The sequence below is a fragment of the Malurus melanocephalus genome, unplaced genomic scaffold, assembly GCF_030028575.1.
Source record: "Malurus melanocephalus ecotype Western Australia unplaced genomic scaffold, MMel_1.1 scaffold_335, whole genome shotgun sequence".
NCBI lineage: Eukaryota > Metazoa > Chordata > Aves > Passeriformes > Maluridae > Malurus > Malurus melanocephalus.
In genome coordinates, this window is record NW_026623567.1 from 399,369 (window position 1) to 423,052 (window position 23,684).

At 41.4% G+C, this 23,684-nt stretch overlaps 1 protein-coding gene across 2 annotated transcripts; it reads right to left on the minus strand.

The window, feature by feature from the left end:
* Positions 1-6,157: 6,157 nt before the first annotated feature.
* On the minus strand, positions 6,158-22,282 carry LOC130580443 (P2R1A-PPP2R2A-interacting phosphatase regulator 1). 2 transcript variants are annotated; one of them, XM_057377944.1, is made up of 10 exons: positions 21,924-22,282; positions 18,631-18,709; positions 14,664-14,720; positions 12,541-12,584; positions 12,407-12,461; positions 11,911-12,003; positions 11,341-11,429; positions 10,642-10,703; positions 9,551-9,647; positions 6,158-8,459 (listed from the first exon to the last, which is right to left on the minus strand). In XM_057377944.1, the coding sequence occupies exons 1-10, from the start codon at positions 22,073-22,075 to the stop codon at positions 8,300-8,302; spliced, it is 888 nt and encodes a 295-aa protein (XP_057233927.1). In that variant the 5' UTR covers positions 22,076-22,282; the 3' UTR covers positions 6,158-8,299. The 2 variants fall into 2 exon arrangements, with proteins under 2 accessions (XP_057233927.1, XP_057233926.1); XM_057377943.1 differs by having other exon boundaries at positions 10,642-10,706.
* Positions 22,283-23,684: the final 1,402 nt, after the last annotated feature.

Here is a 23,684-nt window from a genome sequence, read left to right on the forward strand (position 1 = left end):
CAAAAGCATTTCTCTACATCCCTCCCCCACTTCTTTTCTATCACAAACTCATGCTCAAATAGCAGTTTCATATTTGAGGTGAACATTAATCTTGTTTCATACAGCAAGTATTCCCCTTACATTTGACATTTCATTGTTGAGATGTTAATTTTAAAAGGGCAGCTATTACTGCGTTGGATTCATACAGACAAATCTTTGTTTGTAAGAAGTCTATAGCATATGCTCTGATATGAATAAAAAACCATTTGGAAATCAAACCTTCTTCCCCCCCTCTTATGGGTCACTTTTCTGCTTATGCATGGAAATACAGAGAAATTGTGCAAAACCCAGTGTTCTGTAAAAAAAAGAAAAAAGGAGAAAGAAGTTGAAAAATGTTAGCCACTACATATTTTCTTATATAATGTTACTTCAGTTTGACTCGCAGAAGAACTGGGATTGTGTCATCTATCAGCATCAGATGATAAAGTCAAACATTAACATTCACCAAAAAAAAAAAAAGCCAAAAAAAGGTTCCCAGCTGGTTGAGAAGGCCATGTGCCAGAGCCAGCAGCAGGCACAGCCCTTCCCTCCAGCACTGAGCTCGTGGCTGGGTCAGTRTTTTCTGCAGGGCTCTGTTCTTGTAGCTTCACTCTTCCTCAGTACCTACACTGTGAATTCTGATTTTCACAAGGTGCTTTAACCTGCTGCTGCCTGGGGAAAGGCGAGGGAATGGAGCAGAAGTTGGGGAGATAAAAGTGCCATGTGGTACCTTATCTTAGCACCCAACAGCAGACTAAACATTTTATTGTGCCCAAGCTGATTAAGAAAGCTCAACACAAACCTACTTTTTTTCCCTATAAAATGGCATTCCAGTCATGGACCAGGATCATATTTTGCCAGGCAGTCACAGAARGACAGAAGTGACAATCTCACCTGTAGGAACTCAGAGTCTCTGTAGCCAGATCTGACACCTGCAGCTGCCTCAGTCCTGCAGGACAGCACATGCACAGAGAAGGAAGATCACAGGACACAGACAACAGCAGTCATTTTCAAGAAATCTGAATAGCAATGATTGGTTTAGAAAAACACCTTGTTGACCAAAGAAATCAGGAACAAAAAGTTATTGTCAACAAAAAAGACTAAAAACATTGGACCACCTCTTTTTCAAGGCAAGCAAGGATCAATACAAAAAAAAAAAAAAAGATTAAATGCACAGTGTAACTCAGCAAATGCAGATAAAACTGGTGCTTGGGTGAAATAAGGATGACAAGTGTGAATTTTGACTTCTTTCTCCTTCAGGGAGGTTGCAGCACAYTGGAGAATCACAGATTTATCCCAGTTGGGAAAACAAGACCCGAGGACAGTTTCATTTCAGGACTGAGGGGGAATATATCAAATTATGTTACAGCACAGTCATAGCAGAACACCAGTAAAATTTTRCCAGGTGGATACAAAGATTTGTAGGATATTTCCTGATTTCATATATATTTATGTGCATGCACATACCTCTAGTAATAATGTACCAGAGTTTCAGAAAACACTGAATGCCTTTGGAATTAAGACCCGAGACAGTGAATATACCTCTTAGAAACACCAGGAAAAACAGTTTAGTGTTCACGTCATTTCCCATTCCTGACTCCTAACGCAAACAAACAGTCATTTCCTTGCAATGGGCAAGTATTTTCAGCAGACAGTTGGGAGRGTTTTGAGATCATCCAGCAGAAACAATCCTGGTGTTTACCCAGCRCTTGCTATGGCACCGATATCTCAGACGAGCCGTGCTGGCAGCAGGAAGTGGGAACGCTGCCGAGATCRCTCTGGGGAGCCTCCCTCCCAGTCACTGTGGGCTTGGTACACGATCTTCTCTAGGTGTTTGCACTTGTCTGGATCAGAAAGTCCTGAGATTATCCTGTTTCTCTGGAGGAGTGAATCACAGAGTGYTTGAAACTGCGCTAGACTGGTGTCACTGCTCCAGAGCTCTGGGGACAGACAGGGCTCTAGGGGTGTCAGGCCATTCTCCAGGGACTGCGGGTGATGATGGAGCCCTGGAGAGCAGGTCCAGCATCCTCACATGGCCACCACCAGGGAACAGTCCCTGTTCCTAAAGGGAAAAGCTGAGCTGCTGCTGACACATCTCAAGAGGTGCTGCAGGAAGAGAACGGAGCGTTGCTGTCAGATGGGAACAGTCACTGCTTCTCTTAAAACAGCTCCAAGAGGAGCCATGCACAGAACTGTGCCTTCAACATGAAACAGGAATCCTGCAATCAGCTAATTAACTACTGTCAAAGCCAATCATATGCTATTYCATCTTATGCTCATACATACAAGTATCTGATAACCAACAAGCCTAAACTGGAAAGAGGCAGCCAAATAGGTTTGGCAATAAATCACTGTATTTKAGTCCTCATTTGTCAATGTACATTTAAGATACCTCGCTTTTCTTGTAACAGCTTTCCTTATAAATGCCAAGTTCCATCACCCCTTTACTTTGTCAGGAGTGTGAATCTCACATTTCAGACTTACACTCAGGGCAACATCAAATTTAAGGAACAGGAAGTCTTAAAAACTGGTTGTACATGAAGCCTTAAGAAAACCCCAAACCTTAAATCGTCTTCTGCCAGCTGTGTGCAGAGAGAGGGGCAGAGTGGCGGGGAAAACAGGTTCCCTCCTGATTTCCTGGGGAACAGGGCACTCACCTGCTCACTGCAGTGGAGGGAGGCACCATCTCCTGCTGGAGCTGGAGGAGAAACAGCCCAAGGTAATCGTGCTGGAGTCTCCTGCAGGTATAGTGTGTTACCTGAGGAAATTAAATGAAGACTGAAACCTCTGAGGGAGAGTGAAGTTCACTGCTGCCAGAAGCCCATCACTCACTTGTTACTGCCCCACAGGAGCTGGGGAGGATTGGGAAACCATCGCTATGAAAAGGCAAGAGCCATTTACAGAAAATGACCTCAATGAAAGGAGCCTGGAGAACAAATGAATCCTTGGAAAAGGAAGGAATGATCACCGGCAGGCGACACTCGGAGCCTCACAAACAGAACGGCTAAGGGGATACACTCACTTTTGGGTGTATTTTGTCTCCTAGAGAAGCTCTCCACTGAACACTAACAAGCTGTTTGCTTTGGATAATGAGCTGTAGCTAATGCACATCAGCTCTTGAAAATCTGCAAAGCTGAATAACCAYGCTGACAACAAAATGTGGAATTACAGGCAGGCAAAGCGACCACGTTGGTCTTTGAAAGAGCAGAGAATGCAAAGAAATAATTTAGGCAAGAGCACAACCACGATTACAGCGATCGAAGCAATGGGTTTTCCTCACGGTGAGGAAAAGGGCTGGTAAGAAAGTCTACCTGAGTAACGGCTGCCCTGTAATGGAACTTAAATCCATGTTTCCAGTTAAAAAAATAAATTAACAATAAAATTTACAATAGCAAAATATGATTTACAGTAACAAAATGAGWGTGTTCTTCTCTGGAAATCTGCAGACACTCAGTGGCCTGAGGTATGAGCATCAAAGCATTAGATGAGCATTTTCTTTGACAAACTAGAAACCACCATCAAGAGACAAAACTGCAGCAAGGTTCTGGAAACCCRTGTTCCATCAGCATCACCAAACCCATTAGTGCTTTTCCCTCAGGAATCTGCCAGGAATCTCCACAATCCAAACCGACTGCTGAAGTAAATGCACTTAAAGGATGCAGATGTATTTTTAGCAGGAAGCTTCTTGCAGCGATTTCAGTGCCAGCTTTATTTAAACTGGCTTGAAAGACAACACAGCACCCGTTTTCTGTGCCACAAACCCCAACGTGTGCTATGCACATCATGGGTTTGACTTTTCTCCACAAAAGGGCAGAAAGTAACCATGAAAACCACATTTCCAAGGATTAGTCCCTGCAGAAAAACCTGCTTCCTATTGAGCAGCTTTTCCTACCTGGGTTGACGTCCAGCAAAATTTGAAACATTTGCATACAACTATTTGTCATGGAAAGAAATCTTAAAATAGCAAGCATTTTCTAAGGCTCTTATGAAGCAAGTAAAAGAATAAGAAACCAGACTAACAGAAGAAAATTAAATTTGATAAATGCCAGATTTATCTGAGGCATCTTTGTGGCATTGGGGATGCCTCACCAGTTCCTTGAGAGACACAGGGGAGCCAGCACRAAGGCGTGTGGAGGCTGTGTTTGGTTTTAGTTTAAAAGCACCCGGCTCCTCCCCCCTTCTGAAATTTCTGCTCCAGAGCCAGCTACTGAAAGTCAAACAAGGTTATTCTCCTTCAGAGGTTGATTTTYTTTTTGCCTCCTCTCTCGAGCATCTACCACAAARCCCCAGTGGTGGAAGCAGTCTCCRTGTGTGTGGGGTCTGYGTTTTTGGGGTGTCTGCCTGCCCCKAGTGCTCCGTGCCAGAGGAAAGGCACCTCCTGAGCACGGCCTGGGCTGGCTGGTGATTGCTCTAAAGTTTATCAAGAAAGGATGCTCCCACCAGATGTGCAGAAATGGGAAGGCTCCACTGGTACAGGTAAAACAATCCCCTACGAAATGAAGCTGAGGTGACAATTTTTGCACCCAGTTATTGAAAAGGATTCTTGCCAATCACTCCTCTCTGCATCAGTAACGTTTTAATTACTATACTATAGCTGTAAACATTCAGTTGCATTTACAAATATTTTAACTTGTTGCTTCCAGGAGAAGAGGGATCAACTTAAACTCCATCTGCCTGTTGGTGATGAGAAAGGTTGCTTAAAACAGGATAGGAAGAGCTCGCACAGTTTAATTATGACTCCTGAAGCTCTCTATTTTAAGTAAATGAGTTAYGACGCCAACATATGCAAGAATACAACAGCATAAAGTGAACATTTCTGAAATGACGACTGCTAAGAGAGGCACAAGCTGTTCTCAAGCTCATGGAGTGCCAGAGGTCCCTCCAGTCACTTCACTGGCAAATCATTGCACAATAGCAGGGCTGGACTCACAAACACAGCACTGGTGCTGGAACCACAGCACGCATYTATAAATGGAAATATCTCAGTCTCACTTTGACTTTAGAGACTTGTTTCGTTTCTATGGGTTGGTGATCATTTACGCTCAAGTTATCTGAAAATAGGTGAAAAGAAAGAATTTAGGATTAAGGTCTTACAGTGATCTCAGGAGGACCTGGGGCAGCTGCTCAGCTGAGCATTCAGGTCACCCGCCTCGCTGGCAGCACACAGAAGATCCTGCAAGTCAGTCGAGCTGAGGCACAGGCTCATTTTTCCTGGCATTTGTACCTCTCTTCCAGAGGGAAGTATCTATCCCTCTGCTAAATGCAGCAACCACCGAAGGGCTCATTCCAAAAATACAGCCCCCTGAGCACTGGCACCGTTACCGACGTTCTCTCAGCAACTGTGTCACTCTGGAGAAGGTGGAAGAAAAACACCCATCAGTTGTCAAGGAAGACACAGTGGATCCGATGTAACTGCCAACARATCCTGCAGGATAATTTTCAACCAGACCAAGCAAGTGCCAAACACAAGTGTGATTTTTGGAAGGTGCCGTTCGTGGCAGAATTCCAGAGAGAAGCGGAGGCAATATTAAAAGCATGAGTTACTAGACAAGTACAGGGTTGATTATGTGCATTGTATAACATCCTGATTCCCTGCATCCAGATACATGTTGGAGCATAATATTTGGTTCCAAAATTTTTTCTTTTAATGGGAAAAAAACYCCTATACGTGTCTCCTGACTCCAGGGCGCAAAAGCCCAGCTTCTTGGTGACGTGGAGATAAAGCAGAGATGCTTTTCCACAAGTTCAAAGCAATTTCTGTTTTGCAAGAGCAAGGAAAGGAACAGATGCAGATAAATCACCATTTCACTCTCCTCCAACAGCATTAATTGGCCCAAAGAKGYTGTGGATTCCCCATTCCTTGAAGTGTTCATGGCCAGGYTGGACAGGGCTTGGAGCAACCTGGGATARTGGAAGGCACGGGRCATGGGGTAGAACAARTSTGGACAATCCCTGGTTTTTAAGGTCTCTTCCAACCTAACCCATTCTATAATTCTATGATTAACTGCCCTATTAAGGCAAACCACAACTTCTTCCCAAGAGCTAAGGCCCTCAGTACTTTCCATCAGCCAGGAGCAGCTTCTGTCTTCCAAACCATTTCACCATGACCTCCTCTACACGTGTAGCTATTAAAATATTTCAAAAACGTTTGGGTTTATTCTTCTTTATTCCTAGAGTTGTCACAGACCTGCAAGACAGCATTGCACAAGGTAAAACAAGGTAAGTCTGCTGCAGATTTTAATGCCAACTTACATGTTAACTAGACTGGATGGAAGTAAATTGCAACAGATAYTCTGATTTTAACAGAAAGCATTTAATCCCAGATGAAAATAAGAATATGGTTATCTAAAAAAGTGCAGAAACAGCAAAACACATTTATTTTTCCATTTATTGGCACTTATTTGAAAAATAGCATAAATATTCAACAGAAAAGAGACAAGTTGACCCACACTCAGCTATTAAACCTCCCTATACTGATGTGTCTTCTGACAAAGATTGCAAGAGACACCAGGAGGTTCATTCTTAAGAAATAAGCAAGATTTTTAAAAAAGAGTCTTGCTCTCACCACAGAAGAGTGAACGCACAGYAACTCTTTGGCACAAACCTGAAACTGCAAACCCAAACTTTGCCTCAGCAGAGAGAGCAAACAGAGCCCGGCACTCCCGTGTGCATCTGCTCGGGGACAAAGGGCAGCTGGACTCAGGCAGGGACTGCAACCAGCAGGGTGATTATTACAATAATTTAAGAGGAATGATACCAGAAGTAAACCATGTCGTATTTTACTAGAACAGAGACTATTAAATACATTCTAGTTTCTCTCTACAATAAGGACAYACAGAAATGGGTCACTGGCCCTCAGGTCACCAGGTCTTTGCCCTCCAAGTCATCTCTTTCTCATTTTGATGGCTGCTGCCAGTCAAAGCTTCATCCATGTGAATCTTTTCACAGCAGAGTTCAGGGCAGGCTTTTCTCCTACCTGAGGAAGTTTCCTCACTTTATGACACACTACAGAGATTTAGCGTTTAAAAATAAAACATTTTGCTTCATTATTAACCTCTCTGGAGAGAAGGTTTGAAAGCACATAGCACAGATGCACAGACATGTGCAAAGGGGACCCAGCTGGGGGAGTGCAGCTGCACAAGCCCAGTGAGGCTGTCACTGCAAAATCCCAGACAGCTGTCCATGGGGGGGTCTGCAAATTTTTCCTCCTGCTTGGGGAATTTCAGGGTTGAGATCAGGATGCCTCAACACACTGACTTTTCAAACATCTCAGATTACCAGATTCTCGCCTTCCAATCGGCATCTGAAGTTTCCAACAGCAGAAATGACTTGATGTCATTGTTTGAGGAAGCGACATCAGGAAATTAAACACAGATTAATTATGTTTGATGGCYTCAGCCTGTAAAAAGGCATTCAAGATTCCTCACTGTATTTGTCATATACGAGGACAAATACTGACTGTTAAAATAATTAGTTTCTGAAGTACTAAATACTAAAATCTCAATATTTAATGTATTGTTCCAAATATTGTCACTATTTTTCCCTAYTAAAAGACCTTTAACAAAGCATCTACCACTCCAATACATCATCTAAATGGGGAAGAAAAAGAAAGTAATACAAAACCCCAGAAGAATGTTCCACACCTAATTTAGATTTAGTCACAAGAGCAGTCATGATCATGAATWAAATCCAACATATAAATTTGACAATTCACCATTTGTTCTTTTCTGACATCCACTGGAACACAGAATTGATTAAGAGCCAATCATAATAGAACACAATAATAATAATAATCAATTCCCCCCTGCAATATTCTCCCTTTCAYATGAAGAAGAAAAAATATATAAATATCTAACACTCTGGGAATAGAAACAATTAGTAAGCTGCTTCATTGGTTTTTTTAGGCTGAAGACAAATGTGAGTTATCTGCTCCTCCACAGGCAGGGAGGACACTGGCTGCTGGCAAGCCAAGTCTTCCACAAGCAGGACACATGTACAGCATTTGTAACTCATGCCAAGGAGATCACATCCACTGCAAACCAGCAGCCTGCTGACTGGTGTGAGCACCCGACGTGTCTGCAGCCCAAACGCTTCTGTATTGTAGTTAATGTCATACAAATCACTAGAAAGGGAATTCCTCCTCAAGGAACCATTCTGGAAGGTTTCTGGAAGTAATGGCATTGCTGGAAGTTCCTATGAGGAACAGAATGGGTTACACACAACAGAAAGTCCGGGTGAAATCCCGCCTGTTTCCCGGTGTCCATCAGCAGATTCCTGCTTCTCAGTCCATCGGTAACTTGGCYGTGAGATCCACTGGTAAAAAGGGGGATCTGGAGTCAGAGAGTGACACTGGAGAGTCTGTGCTGGTGCCAACTTCAGCTGGGGAGTCACAGGAGGAGCCTGCACTGCTCCTGTTGTCATCCAGGGCRTGTGAGGACAGACTGAAATGGAGTGACACCACGGTGTGAGAAACGAGGCACTGGCTCAGCTAAGTGCTCAAAATCTGCCTTAATCATCACAAAGCCATTCCAAAAATATAGGTGCATCATAGGAGATGCAAACATAGGAGAGAGCAGCAAGCCCTGAGCTGAAATACACTTGCAGCTACAAACCTCCAGACACACAYAGGACACCCTGCCCATTTCCTCTTTTGCTCACCCAAAAATGGGGCACAGATCAGAAGTCCCAGGCTGAGCAATCCACTGCCAGATTTACTCCATCCTCAAAGCCCTGGGCCAGGACAACAGYCAGAGGCCTTTTTGCCAGGAGAACCAATGAGAAATTGTCCATCCTCCATTGTACTACATATTTCACAGGACACAAATCTATAACTATAGCTGATCTATCATCAGTGATAGCAACGAAGTGATTTTTTTTAAATTACCTTCTCCTATACAAAGATGCAGAAATTGAACCCACACTTCTATGCCTACTGTAAAGCGTATGCAAAAAAATATGTTTTTAAAGTACCTGCAAAACAGCCATTTTGCTATTGCTACTCAAAGCTTGTGCATGACTTGCACAGCAGCTGAGAGGCAAAAAGACAGAAATACTGTGAACAACCCTTGACAGTTGTGTRGGCACACCCTATGTATGATTAACCTTTTGACTAAAACACTAGATCAAAATCCCTTGCTATTACCAATCATTAYATTTTTTAACAAAGTACTTTTTATCTCCTCCCAGCAGGGAGGGWCAGACAGACTCATGTTTCTCTGTGACTAAGAGCAAGGGAGAGAAAACAAAACCCAATTCACCCAAAAAACATCAGCATTCACATTTGATTGCAAAAAGCTATCATCCATGAGGTGTCTTTTCCTAAACATGCTCAACTCCCATACATCAGGCCTAGAAACTGCAGAATTGTGAACAYTGCTGCCTGTTTACTGTGATAATTTCAGTGCTGTAACATTATATGTCTCAAAAAAAAAGACAAAAACAAGCACAAAAAGCTTTAAGCRTAATCACTGCTTGAAGAAAGAAGAYTTRTACTACTTCTGCTGAAAGGGACAATAAACAGCACAGCATTTACCATGCCCCAAGGTCTGCCTGGTGTGCAGCCTCAGGTGTTAGCATGTTGGTGGATCCTTGGAATAATCTTTTTGGATGATCTTCCATCTCTGTCACACCTTTGGGAAGAGATAACAAGTGACAGAAATTACTACTCATTTCAACTAAAATCTACTATCAATGTACTTCTATAGAGCAAACAGAAGTTTCATAGAGGTTCAAACTTATTACAATAGATTATTTTATAYGTAAAACATGGAATTTAGATGCTGAAATTTTAAAGGCTTTCTATTTCCTGGAACCATTTTGTCCAAGCTTCAGTGCAGTTTAGTGAGTTATTAACTAAGGCTTWGATACCAGATATTTATTCTTCAGTAGTGAAGAATAATCTTTTTGTTTCAGTTTATCCAGCTATCAGTTCACTGATCAGCTTCACCAGAGCAGAGAAACTGAAAATAAAGAAAAAGAACAAGCTCCAGGATTATCACAAAACTTTTCTCTAGATGTTGATTTTCAAATACTCCAGAAGAAGAGAGGATAGATATATGCTTAAATAGGCTAYGATAGAACTCAGATGGAAGGGTTTTAAAAGTTGTCAGAGGTATTCTGTAACAAAAGTGAAGCATGAAAATATGAAAATAGATACAATAAAATTGCCAAAAGTCAAACTTGAAGAAAAATGCAGGAAGAAAGAGAAACATTTCCTAATAAAGCTGTAAGGTGCTTATCAGGCCTGTGCATCAGCTTTGGGTTTTGAAGAGTTATTTTAAATGTACAGTAGCTGCGTGCCTCAGTTAACCAGGACTTTCAAAGTTTTCTGTTTAAGTTAAATATATCTATGTATTTATTGCTTTGTTAAGCAGGTTATATCAGCCTTTTTATCTCATCTATACARCCACAGCAACAGGGAGAAAACAGAACAAAACAACTACTAACTTTATGGAACAGTAAAATCTAATTTAATGGCTTTTATGTATATTATGTGTAATATATTCTACTTCTAGTAGCTTTTTGAAGTGTCAGCCAACTGGACAGAATTATGAAGAAAGCTACATGAATTATTATATAATTAACAAGGTGACCTGCTGTATTAGCCAAACCTAAATATWGTACCTTTTCTTTTGATTGATCCAAGAACACTTGGCCGAATGCAGTTAATTGGGCTCTGGCTTCTCCTGCTAAAAGAAGGCAAATGCTGTACTGAGATCACCATTAAAAGAGAAAGGTTGAAAAAAATAATCAAAAGATATTCAGAAAACAAACTACTRAGTRGAAACCACTAAGAAAATAGGCATTRAAAYAGTTCATCCAAAACAAGTCCTTTTTTTTCCCTTCTGAAGATAGGCCAGGAAGCACAGAACTAAGCAGGAAAAGTTTAATTACATTATTTCACAACTGGGGCAGTCTAAAAGCTCACATCCAGGCCCTGACTACATCTCAGTTGACAGGCAGTGCTTTGCTGAACTGCGAGTGCCTAGTAAAATTTAATTGGATGCCCACATCACACAAAGGAGTAACAAACCCCAAATGTGTTGGTGTTTTCTTSCCCTCAGAATTCAACTACTCAAGATGTGAATGAGAGCAATATAGAGACTACACTGGGAAGACAGAAGCAGCCCATTTCCCAATGTTATGACATGAGGATTTTGACAAATGTTTTACAACACTGTAAAATCTAGAGTCCATATGAGTATATAAAGTCGTGGTTGTGCTCAAAAATCAATTATAGATATAACAAATGATGGTATTTTGAATGCCTGCTACAAACAAATTACACCAATTTTCTATCATGGATATGATCTGATGACTTACCTTGAAAATCTCCTGGTTGGACTAGGGCTGGGACTTGGAGGCAACCCAGTGCTGCTCACCAGGCTTTGCAAAGATGGTGAGAAACATTGCTGAGAGGAAAAGAGTTTGTGTTATTACTTATAAATACTGTATCAYTCCCATGTGGTAACAATTGATGCATAACTGCAGAGAAATAAACAACCCAGTATCAAGTTTAGCAACCAGTCACTGGGTATACTGAGACACCACTTTTTGCAGTTGAGAAATAGAAAATTAAAAATTGGACAGATTCCATTTTCATGYAGATTTATTTCACAGTTGTGGCATTGGGGACGACTGTACTCTGGTTAAACACTTATTTGTTTTTTATTAACCACAGAATAACAGCTGAACACTCCACAGAAATTCACATCTACAAGATGAGCAGCTGGTATTTTCTGGTTTGGGGTTTTAAGARGTTTTATTTACTCTCTAGTTTCTGGTTTGCAGCTGAGTTAGAAAGTAGCAGGTGGCTTGATATTTTCCTACTAATTTGGTTGAATTTATTTAGCTCTATTTAAGATAAAACCATTATTACCACATTTTGCTCACCTTCCCAATTCCTCGTGTAGGTGAAGGRGCTGGAGAAACTGGAACAAAATCTACTTGCTTTGGTGATAGTGATTTTTCAAAATCATTGTCGCTCTGTAAACAGTACACATAATTAATATTATGAGCAGGGATCTTTACAAGGAAATGACAGACTGGTGCGAAATTCCAAAGATATATAATTTTTAGGCAACCATTAATGAGCTTATGCTTAAMAAAAAAAAAAAAAAGGCTTAAATGTTACATGGAGAGTATCAGAACATGGAGGAAAATTTAAACAGGCAGACATCCATGCAATTTCCTTTTGARATAGCAGCCCAAGGAACCCACATGTACCCTGTACAACTGATAATTCTATGCYTTGTTAGTGTGAAAAACTGCTGATCAAAAGCAGTCCTATACTAACACCTTAATTGTAGGTCAAACTATCAAAGGAAAGAGAGTCTCTAGTATCCTGATACTGACAATAGAAACACAAATTAAAGCATGAATGCATTACCAGGCTCAAGCTCTCCTCCCATGAGTGGCTCATCTGCATTGCTACTTGCACTTCTCTATAAAGAAGAAAAGAAATATATTGTCCTGGGCCCACAGATGGCTGCAGTGACTGTTCTACTTTGCCTTAGTGCTCACCTTTCACGAACCGTTTCCCTGTTCAGCAAATTCATTCCTTCTTCCTAAAAGATTAGCACATGAAGAAGTAAGGTCAAAAAGAAAAGAAAGCACTTTGTTCCAGTAGATCAGAAAAGCTGTGGTTTCACTTCACTTTGGCATGTGGAAAATTTAATTCAACTCGGTTAAGCAACAATAACTTCAAGTTCTCACTCCATGAAAAGGAGTGAGGAGGACAGGATGAGAGAGAGATGTAGCGAGGGAGACCATGACATGAGAAGTGCTTATGGGAGCTGGTTGTTTCCCAAGCAGCTTTATTTTCATTACTAACCAAGAAGTAGCTACAAAACTGAACAATGGTAATATGAACCAAAAATTCTGCACATGCCAGAGTACCTTTATGCAGTCTTGAGTAATATCATTTTACAAAGGGGACACTGGCACAGATAAACCTCAAAAGCATGGCTGGATTCTTACCTCACTCTAAGGATTAGTGACTAACGAGACACTTGTCAGAATCTCATTTGCAATACACTGCCTTGCACACAATAAATTTAGGATTCAGTGAGGTTTTTTTTTCTAAAAAAACTTCATAAAGTATTATTAAAATTGATCAAATATGTAAAATTAAACTAAATATTAACACCAAGTACAAACATGACTCAATCTCCTCTTAGGCAGACACCATTTCTTAAATTTAACTGAATGCTACTCAGTCTGTCCAGTGAATGAGTAGATTCCCTAATTCAAGAATTAAAGCTCAACTAAACATCTTCACAATCCTCATYATAAGTAGGACAAATCTAACCTACTTCACCTGTGTGATAATTTGCTCAGATTTGAAAGAGACCAGAAGTAAATCACACAGGTTCTCAGTAAGTAYACAGAACATGGCATTAATTCTAACTAGTGAATCTAATGCTCAAACACAAATTGGGAAATTACACTGTTTGCTTTAATAAATGCATGGCACAAACATGAATGCAGAAGCATTTTCCAGAAGACTGAACTGTCAAATTTTACTTCATGTAATAGAGMAGAGCCATAACAGTTCATTCTTTTGCTCTCAGCATATTTCTCATTACATCTCTCTGCTCACTGCAGGAGGGTTGGACCAGATGACCTTTAAAGGTYCCTTTCAACCCAAACTAATTTACGATWCTATGATATTTACATATTAATCCTAAGCTTTTTTATATTGATAAAAAGAGCTGTACAACTGACCCAAGTGCTTCAGAGCCTATTTAAGCCAGTAAATTATTTACATAACGAAAAGAAGCAGTTATTTTCTTCAGGATTACTGTGCAACTACCTTAAATAACCAAGGTGGGAAGCAGAAGTGCCTTCCACCACTCAGGCACCATACCCTAAAAATGCTGTCTGAAGCATTAAATAATTTTCTTAACTTTTGACCCTGTAAAAATGAAGCCTATCCACTGAAAACTAGACAACGAAAAAACAAAATTTTAAAAAAATTAAGCACCTTCAAGCCAATTTTATGAACATTTTACTGTCAAAAAGTGGAGGTACAAAATGAAGGAGCTCAAAAAGAGTTTGAGCTTGTTGATTTTAAAGCTGGAGTCTTCAGCCTGTGGTGTGCTGGCTGGGAGCAGAGCTATTTGAGCCTGCTCAGATATTCCCCACACCACCCCCCTTCCCGAGTGTTTGCTCTGGTGCCCTTCCCCCTCTGTTCGTGCTGTGACAGCACAAGTACAGGGATCTGGATAAGAAAATTATACAGATGAAAAATAGCCCAGCCAGAAGAGTACAGACTATTTTTCAGCCAGAGTGCTTCCTTATCCTGCTCATTTTCTGGCTGCACAAAAGTCTTGTGCCAACACAAGTTAAGGAACACTTTGTTATTGGCCACGAATATTTATGCTGGCACTGCTGCCAAAAACTTGGTGGAACTTTACCCTAAGGGTTTACATTAAAGGTTTCCTTTCTAAAATGTCCATTTTAAGAATCCTCTCTCTGCTGAAATCTTCTCTTTGCTGTAAGATGCATTTTGCTTCATGAAATGTACAACTGGGCAGACAGTTTGAAAACAAAATCTACAGTCAGTTGAAGGACATAACACATCAACTGCAAAAAAAAAAAAACAGCCACCTATAGAAAACTAATTTAAAAGGATCTGTGCTTACTTGTTTGATTTGATGAAGCCGGCTGCTAGGAATACGGATAGGAGATGATGGCACAAACTGCAAAACAAAGTCACACACAATTCAAAGTACAACAGGAGAAAGAAAGGTGCCACAGGAATGTTAGTAATCCCTCTATAGTGCTGCCCCTAACAAAAAAAGAAATTAAAAAGAAATCACTTATAACATTCTTAATATATATAAAACCTAGTTACTTTACTTGCAAGAACACATTAATATGCATTTCCACATTATACTGCTTTGTAAGYTCCCAGATGCTAATTGGTATCAGCCTGGCTTCCATTCCATTTCCAGGCAACTAGAACTGACAGCCTTCCTCCCAGAATGGAGCTGCTTTTCATTAGCACACTGTCACCCCAAGTATATATGTTGGCACAAATATTTTCCTTTATGTGATTCAGAATATTTATTTTCATTTAAGTGATCCAGAAAGCTCCCCAATAGATCCTTTAAAAATACAAAGCCAAAACAAAACATTGTACAAAAAGGTTTCTGGATTGTTGTCTGCCTATAAATGAGTACTTTGACAGGTGAAAAAAATCAGCTATTAGAAAGCTAACAAAGAGTTAAACACTTTCTTTACGGTTGCTCAAGAGCTTCACCAATTTGGGTGAAATCAGAGAAGACGYCACTAAAAATGGTCTTCTGTTAATGTTGACAGTTTTGCATCAAGAGCTCACTGGAATGCTATGATCTGAAACTGCACACTCAAAACCGAGTAATTTAAAGTGATTATTTTCTCAAAATATAATTTTCTTTCATATATTTCCCATCCCTCACATTGTCAACCCTCAGTTGATTTATGTGATAGCCATTCAGTGAACAAAAATTCTAAGCTGAAGCCTTGAATAGAGGTTTAACTTCTCTGTAAGATGACAATCCTTCCAAAAAATAAGGTGTCTTTTTAAAAYGGATGTGCTCAGCAAGTAAGGTTTGCATTATTATAGGTGTTTTTATACTTCATTCATTATAGGGCTTCTTCTGCTTCATGAAACATTACCAGAGCTCTTCATCATGCTGAAGCTGGAGAAGTAACAAGTATTCAGTTAACTGTTACTGCACCATCTTCTCATCAGTGCCACTGAGARTACAAAGATTTTGCTGCCTGACAGGGTAAGTTAACACAGACTATTATTGCTTCATATACCCAGAAACCTCCTTCTRAAAAAACAAACATCAAGACATCACACCCTTCTCACAAAAGAATTCAGCCTATCAGGCTCAYGCAGAGGATGACTAACGTTTGTGCCAGAATTTAGTCATTGTAGTATATAGAACTAAAGTCTAAGAGCTATAATATCTTGATTTGCTACTTTTAAAGTCCAGTTTAGGTCAGCTTTACTGTTACACTGGGTTCCCAAAAATCCTGTGCACCTAATAAAAATTCCTCCAAGCTGCACCAGCCAATGCAGACCTTGAGTTGACCTTGATTCTCACATAGAGAAAAGGATTTGGACAATAGTGCATTCCTGCCTATTCACTCTGTCATTCCACAGTAGAAATGCATTTGTTCCACTCATTATATTCTAATTTTATGACTCTGATCCACATATTTTCAGGCTTGACATTAATAGAATATGTACAAAAACAGTGGCTTGTGGTATAAAACAAAAATTATAAAAAGACAATTAAGTGTTCCTCTGCAGGGTCTGATGCACTACCACAGCTCTGAGGATCCTACATCTTGTTTCCAACAAGTCATCATCCTTGCTTTGTTAGTGTATTAAACTCACTTTTTCCCTGTTTGCATCCTTTGATTTAATTCTTGTGGATAGAAACCTTTGTCACTTTCAAAGGATGCTCACTTAACAAACTGAACCCATTTATTAAAGTTATGCTACTCAAATCTCCACTGTTTTAAGAGAACRCAAAGCTTAATGAAAACACTATAAACTATTAGACTATCACAGGGWGGAGAAACACCTTCCCCCCTTCTCCAGTGGGTCAGATACTGTGTTCCAGTGCAGGTAAAGTTTCAGCAGTRCCAGGCTGGCAGAAGGCACTGCCCAAATGAGCAGGGACTGCCCCAGTGCCTCTGCCCTGCCCTGCAGTGCCCTCTGCCTCCCGCCAGAACAGCCACTTGTGGGGCCACACTGAACCCAGCAGGGAAATTACCCAGCTCTAAAAAAAAGAAGAAAAAAAAACTGAAAAAATTTAACATCAACTTCTGCTGAAATAGCACCTAAACATCTAACCGCAGACCCAACTGGTCTGCCTAAGCAACAAAACAAAAACCCCAGCCATGCAAAACAAAATAAAGAAACACCAAAACATTTACTCACTGGTATCTTCTGGAAGGAAATAAACAGCAGATATTGAGCCTGTTTGACCCTACTTTAGTAACATGTACTGTCAGAAAACTGCAGATCAAGCCCCAGCCCAAATGGCACCACTGCTCTTGCAGTCATCATTACAAACCAGGTAGAGTCTGACACTTGGAGAAGATGCTCCAAACACAGATTGTAGAATTCAGCTGAGCAACTGGGACAGCACTGAAGATGGAGYTGATGGAGCATGACCTTCAGTTATCAGAGATTTTAGCAACTCCCAGAGCTCCCATGACAGGGAACACCACACAGATTAGACAAACACTAATCAACTATTTTTCCACAAAGTTTAACAAAACAGAAAACTTAAGCTGTACTTGTAATGCTAAAATAAAGACGTTTCAGTCACTTACTGAATCTTTTAACCCTCTTACAGCTTACACTGTAGTAAAACTTGGATTAGTTTTCTTAAATACAAAGAAGTGGGTTTTGAAGTACACTTTATCACCTTCTTACSTAAAATTTAATTTACCAAATCATATATGATCTAGCTCCTTAGAATACCTCTAACATAATAAAACTACAAGTRCTTCTTTACTATAGGAAAAATACCAGGGACGGCTGCTTAGGGTCCTTRATGCTGAAAGTTTAATTATTTTCACAAAATCATTTACCTGYAGATGATCTTGGTTTAAGACCACAGAAGGACAAAAGTCTCTAAGATCCTTTGCAATTCCATCCTCCCTGCCATTTTCAACAGAAGCACAAACCAGACCATAACTCAAAGGAACATTTCAAAGCAGACAAGGCACTGATCTAGCAGTCAGTGGGGCACTTGATTTTTAGTGTAAGATTTTGTCAGCAGCTGGTCAGCTGCGAGTGAAGAAAGACACGTTTTAATATCATTAGTGTGATGGGTAGGGTTAGAACATCATCCCATGAAGGTGGGAACACAAATCCAGGAGATTGCAACATTCACAAGGGGCAGGCAGATGAGCCGCCCATCATAAATTAGCTCCTGCTTCCCAGCAAGTTCTGGGCAAGGCACCCTGAATTAGCATCTCTTTAGACCAGCAACTGAGAATCTCCAGTTGTCAACACAATAAGCTGAGCTTTCACCTTTGTTTTTTTTTCCTTTTGCCTGACCACAAGCACAAACAGATTTACACTAAGCTGCCACCCTAAAAAATATGAAGAAAGAGACCTGKTTAAGAAATCTWGACCATATCACTTTCTGTCAGTTTTTATATCCCAGCAGGAGAAAGGCTTCCTTGTACAATCTTCCTTRTACATAACTRTCCTGGTTCTGTTACAGATGAAAACCTTTGCTGAAGTGTTTGTCTGCACTTTTTTCTCTTAAGYATCAGAAATCATTTAAGACATTGATTACTGACAACAGTGCAGCCATGTAATTAGTTTTCTTAGCAAACAACCTTTCTTACTCTATCTTGGAACATCTATTTTATAATAAAGTTATGATCAGAAGGAAATCCAAGTATTCACCAAGCCAAATGGTCTATAAGTAACATTTCACTGTAGCTACAGCATATTAATGTCACAGTGTAGAGCCTTGTTTCTGAAAGCAATGTCGTATTAGTTTCACAGACTACAATCTAATTTTGTTTATTCCTGTTTGCACACYTCTGCTTGGCACCTGATGGGGTTGGTGTAAGCTTCCTTACCAGGCTGTGCCGATTCATGACCGTGGTGCTGTTCCTGCGGGTGCGCAAGACGCTGGCCTGGAACACCTGTGAGTTATCGCTGTGAAAAGAAACACTTGTCAAATGCAAAAGCCATTTCCTTCCTAGCAAAAAGTCCCTCTCCATATAAGCTCAGTTTCAAGTGCTATGACAGCTCTCCTGTCGAGACAAAGCACTCCAGAGACAGGTAGGTAAGAACTCTTTTARCTTGTTGGCAGAGAGTGCAAATCARCTTGTTCATCCTCCAATTCCCAGCTACTTCAATTAATTATTTCAATTAATCATTTTGTGTCTTCAGAATAACTGAAGAATTGTTTAGACTGTGGGGATTTATTATGTTTGGAACGCTGCTGCTTGTTTATTGCTTAAAATGTCATTCAACAGAACAAATGTATATAAATGGCACGTAAGCAGTAACTGAAACCAGCTTTGATCCCAAGGATAAAACAGATTTTAAAAATACAGCATCTTGATAAATGTTATCACCACAAACATGTAATATATTCTGGAAAGCTTTTCCAGGAAAGGTTAAATTAAACTTACAGTAAAACCAGTTTTTAAGTCCCCACAGCAGCAAATATATTTAAATCGTATAGGATTATTTATTTGACACAAAATGAACTCCTTTCTCAAGGCAACTTTAGTTCTATTTCACTGGTCATGTCATCACCAGTGTTGTCAACAGCCAAGGATCAGCACTTAATGAATGCAATTGCAGAAATAAACCAAATTTTATGGTCACTACAAAACAAAAAAAAATCTGAGCCACAATCCGACAATTCCYATGCCCAGATGAGGAACTGCATGRTGAAGAAATCCAAATGCAAGACTGYAATCAGATACCAATTGCAAGAATTCACATTGTATCTTTTTGTTTCAGCTGCTAACTTGGGATGAACAAAAGCCCCCCAAACACAATTTCTTGCACTATTCTCTTGTAAGGACTGATAATCTTACTGCACATTCTTGACACACCATTGTCAGAATCCCCCACTTTAAAACACACCAGTTAGACACAGACGTTTTAGACAGCTTTTACGTAGCTGTAAATAAAAAACAAATAAAGCTTATATTGTGAAATAAAAACCAACAGCAATTGGCATAAGCACTGTACTTTCTGCCAAGAAAAACGCATAGACTCTCCTCCAAAATGCCRGGTACATAGGACCAGACATCATTTACAATTTTCCAAGAAGTTTCACTCAGCTCACACCCATGAGAAATCAAACAGCTGCCATGTGGCAGAGGTGGAACAGCAGAAATTTAAGGGATCTSTGACATGATGTTTAGAGATGAGTTTGGCTGAGGCCAACAGCTACAAATTCTTTTCAGTGTAAGTGTACTGGTTGGCATGCAAACAGAACACAAACAGCACATCCTGAAATCCAGAGTCTGAGTCAATAAAACAGGTCGGAACAATTCTGTCCCACATTACCATGGGCTGAGTCCAATAGTCAGTGCTACTGTGCAGAGAGGGAGAGAAAAAAACCCTACAAAAACCCCTACCCTTAATCTCCCTTGCAAAAACACCAGAGTTGGTCAGATCTCAGACTCRCTTTTCACAGAAATCTACAATTCCCACTAAAAATCAATTTTATTTGGCACAAAAACAAGACTTAAAAGTTCTGTGAAATAGAACTTCTGTGATCTAAAATATTCCACTTATAATTGTTCTCTGGATCTATGGCAACTCATTCTCCAAGTTCCTTACTAAATCTGTTAATGAAGAAGACAAAACAGGAGGCAGAGGAGAAAAAGCAAGCTGTGTAAGAGCAAGAGCTTTTGTTTCAGTTTACCCAACAAAGCCATTCTGGGAAAARCTGAAGTTTCTTGCCAAGAGCTGCAATCTTGCAAAAACAGTATTCTGACGGAAAATTCCAAACTAACAGGCAAACCACTGCAACCACCTCAAATCACTTCAATGGCATTTCAGTTTTATTTCTATGAACACCTAACTCACAGTGCATGTACAGTGTCAAAGCAAGAGCTCAGGCTTACCCTTCTACCTGCCCAAATCCTGAACAAAATAATTTGTTTGGTTTTGGTTTATTTTTTAAAGAGTCGAGAGTCTTACAATTCACAATTTACAAAAGGCTGAGGTTATTAAACCATTTTGTCTCAGTTACACAATTAGTTTACCTGCTCAGAAACCTCCCAGGGGAGAGCTGCCATATCCAACCCTTCCATACTGCATCAAAATGTAAAATGGGAGTTGTTTCACTGTGATTATGTAAAAKAATCACAGTTACTCCACTTAACATTAAATCATGATGGAATAGGCAAGAAGCAGTATTTCTTCTGAACTGTCAGGTACTGTTAACCATTTYGGTAAAAGAGGTATGTGAGATTTGTTCATCACTTGATATGATGGAAAACAGAAAGGGAAMAAAATCGAACACCTGGAAGTACTTATCATGTAATATATTTCRTTTTATGAAGTTTACTGTCAATATGCTCTCTCAAACTGCAGACACACCACGAACAGCACCTTACAGTTGGATGGAAGCCACACCACACAGCAGATGGGGCATCTCCCAACTTCTCAACAGCCCAGAGGAGAAACAAAACAGCACTCTGGGTTATAAACTTACCTAAACAAAACTATATAAGAAACCCTACCTGTCTGAAAGCTTTCACCTGGCCCTTGCCTGCCGCTGCCACTTTCTGTCCTGTCAGCTGAAGAGAGCCAGACCTGGCAAACACCCAACCCTCCTGCAAACAAACCTGCCACAGGCTGGTGGCAATATCCAAGCACAACTGCCTACACAACACATTGCACTTCTCCCAGTAAAGCACGCTACAAAAATTAGTATCACTCAGAAAAATTCCTGGACACCTGACACACTGTTTTACACTAAATGTAAAACTTATGTCAAGGTCCCGTGAAATGACCGTCCTCACCAAATTTGCCTGACTGTTTTGAAAGCATTTACTGTTGTAATCATACACAGAGAAGTGATTTATTTTGTTCGGACTTGATCTATTACAGCAATCATCGCGATTGTTATTCGATGTATAAGAACAGCCACAACTCTGACGTTGCGGACGGTGTTTCTCTGCAACACACAGCAGACCTCGGTGAAAACAAAGCGTTTCAGTAAAACCAAAGCACGTCTCGCTAGGCTTCCTCGCACCCCTCCACACGTTGATATGTTCCCTAAATCCCTCCCCGCCYGGGACAGCGCTCAGGACCCCACTTTTCCCCAGGGCGCCGCGGAGCATCCCCTCAGCCCCAGGCGGGCCGGGCCGGGCCGGGAGCGCCGCGGGCCCCTCACCTGAGCCCGTGGATGAGCGGGGCGCTGTTCGACCGCCTCAGGCCGCCGCCGTCGCCCGGGGCCGCGGCGCTCCCCGGCGGCAGCTCCAGGTCCAGCTCCATCTTCTCCTGAGCCATCGCGGCGGCGGCTCCGGCTCCTCCCGCTCCGCCCATTCACGGCCTCAGGCCGCCGCTGCCCCGGCCCTGCCGAGCCCGCTGGCGGGGGGGCGGCCRCAGCAGCGAAGCCGCATCTCGGGGCTCCGGGGATGGCCCGTGCCCGCTGATCCCTGCTAATCTCCGCTGGTCCCCGCTGGTCCCCGCTGATTCCCGCAGCCCCCGCGGCCCCGGGCCGCTCTCCCCGCCCGGCCCCAGCGCAGGCGGGCCCGGCCACAGGGCGCAGGCGCAGCGCTCCGGCCGCTCGGCCGCCGCTCCGGCAAATTTTGGGTGTCCAAAGTGTGTTCGCCAGCGCTTTCTCGCCAAAGGCCGCAAAGCTGATCGCTAAATGGCGAAAATAACGCCTCGGAGTTCATACCGAGCTGCTGTCGCTCGCACGATTAACAGCGGGTGGTTCTGTGCAGGCCCAGACAGCTCCAGGAATAAAGAATAAAACCAAACGTTTTCACAATACTTTAATACCTATATGTGACCCTAGTTTATACCTAGAGGAGGTTGTGGTGAAATAGRTTAGAAGGTCAGTGCCACCACTGACTGGTAGACTGCGCTGAGGGTCTYAACTCGTGGAAGAAGTGGGGAGTCTGCRGTTTGCCTTAACAGGGGAACTAACTATAAATCACAGAATGGTTTGGATTGGAAGGCACCTTAAAAACCATCTTCATCCACCCCCCTGCCATGGACAGGGACACCTTCCACTATCCCAGGTTSCTCCAAGCCCCATCCAATCTGGCTTTAAACACTTTAAACATAYGGATGGGGCAGACAGAGGTTCTCTGGGCACCCTGTGCTAAGGCCTCACCACCCTCAAAGGGGAGAAYTTCCTCTTAATATCCATTCTAAACACATTCTCTTTTAATTTGAAGCCATTTCCCCTTGTCCTGTCACTCCAGGCCTTTGTAAATAATCTCTCTCCATCTCTTTTTTAGGTTCCCTTMAGGTTCCAGAAGGCCACARTGAKGTCACCCCAGGGTTTCTCTTCTCCAGGCTGAACAACCCCAATCGTCTCAGCCTCTCCTCATAAGAGAGATGCTCCATCTCTTCATCTGTTTGTATTCCAGGTGGCAGTTTCMGGCAGTCTTTAGGAACAGAAATAACCAGAGAAAGAAGGTAGGTTATAGAGAGCTAAAACATTTTTTCATGTGCCCCACTCTTACTAATTTATCTAAGGCTGATGGCATTTTGTAATTGTGGCCGTGCTTATTTCACCCACAGGGGTATTTCCCTGACACTATCAMATACCTCCCACATCATCACCCACTTCATGCCCCCCAGTCCCTCTGTATCACTGTACCAACCTATCCCATTCTTTCAGTCTCTGTTGCCCCACTATGAGTCTCCATCCTCTGTGTGTGTCCTCCAAAGGCTCTGTTTAGAGTGTTCTCTCCTTTCTTAATCCCTCTTGCCATAGTCATTTTTGCTGTTTATCCAACTCAACAACCTGTGACTYCCTCATTTGCATTATTCTGTTCCACAGCACAGCTCTCCCACAAGCACTTCCCCTTTGCCTCATTACCCTCCTCAGCCTTTTGAGGGTCACCTTGACAGTCCCCACTTTCTTTTATATATATATTCCCATTAAAGTTATCTTAGCTGCAGTAAACTCTGGTCA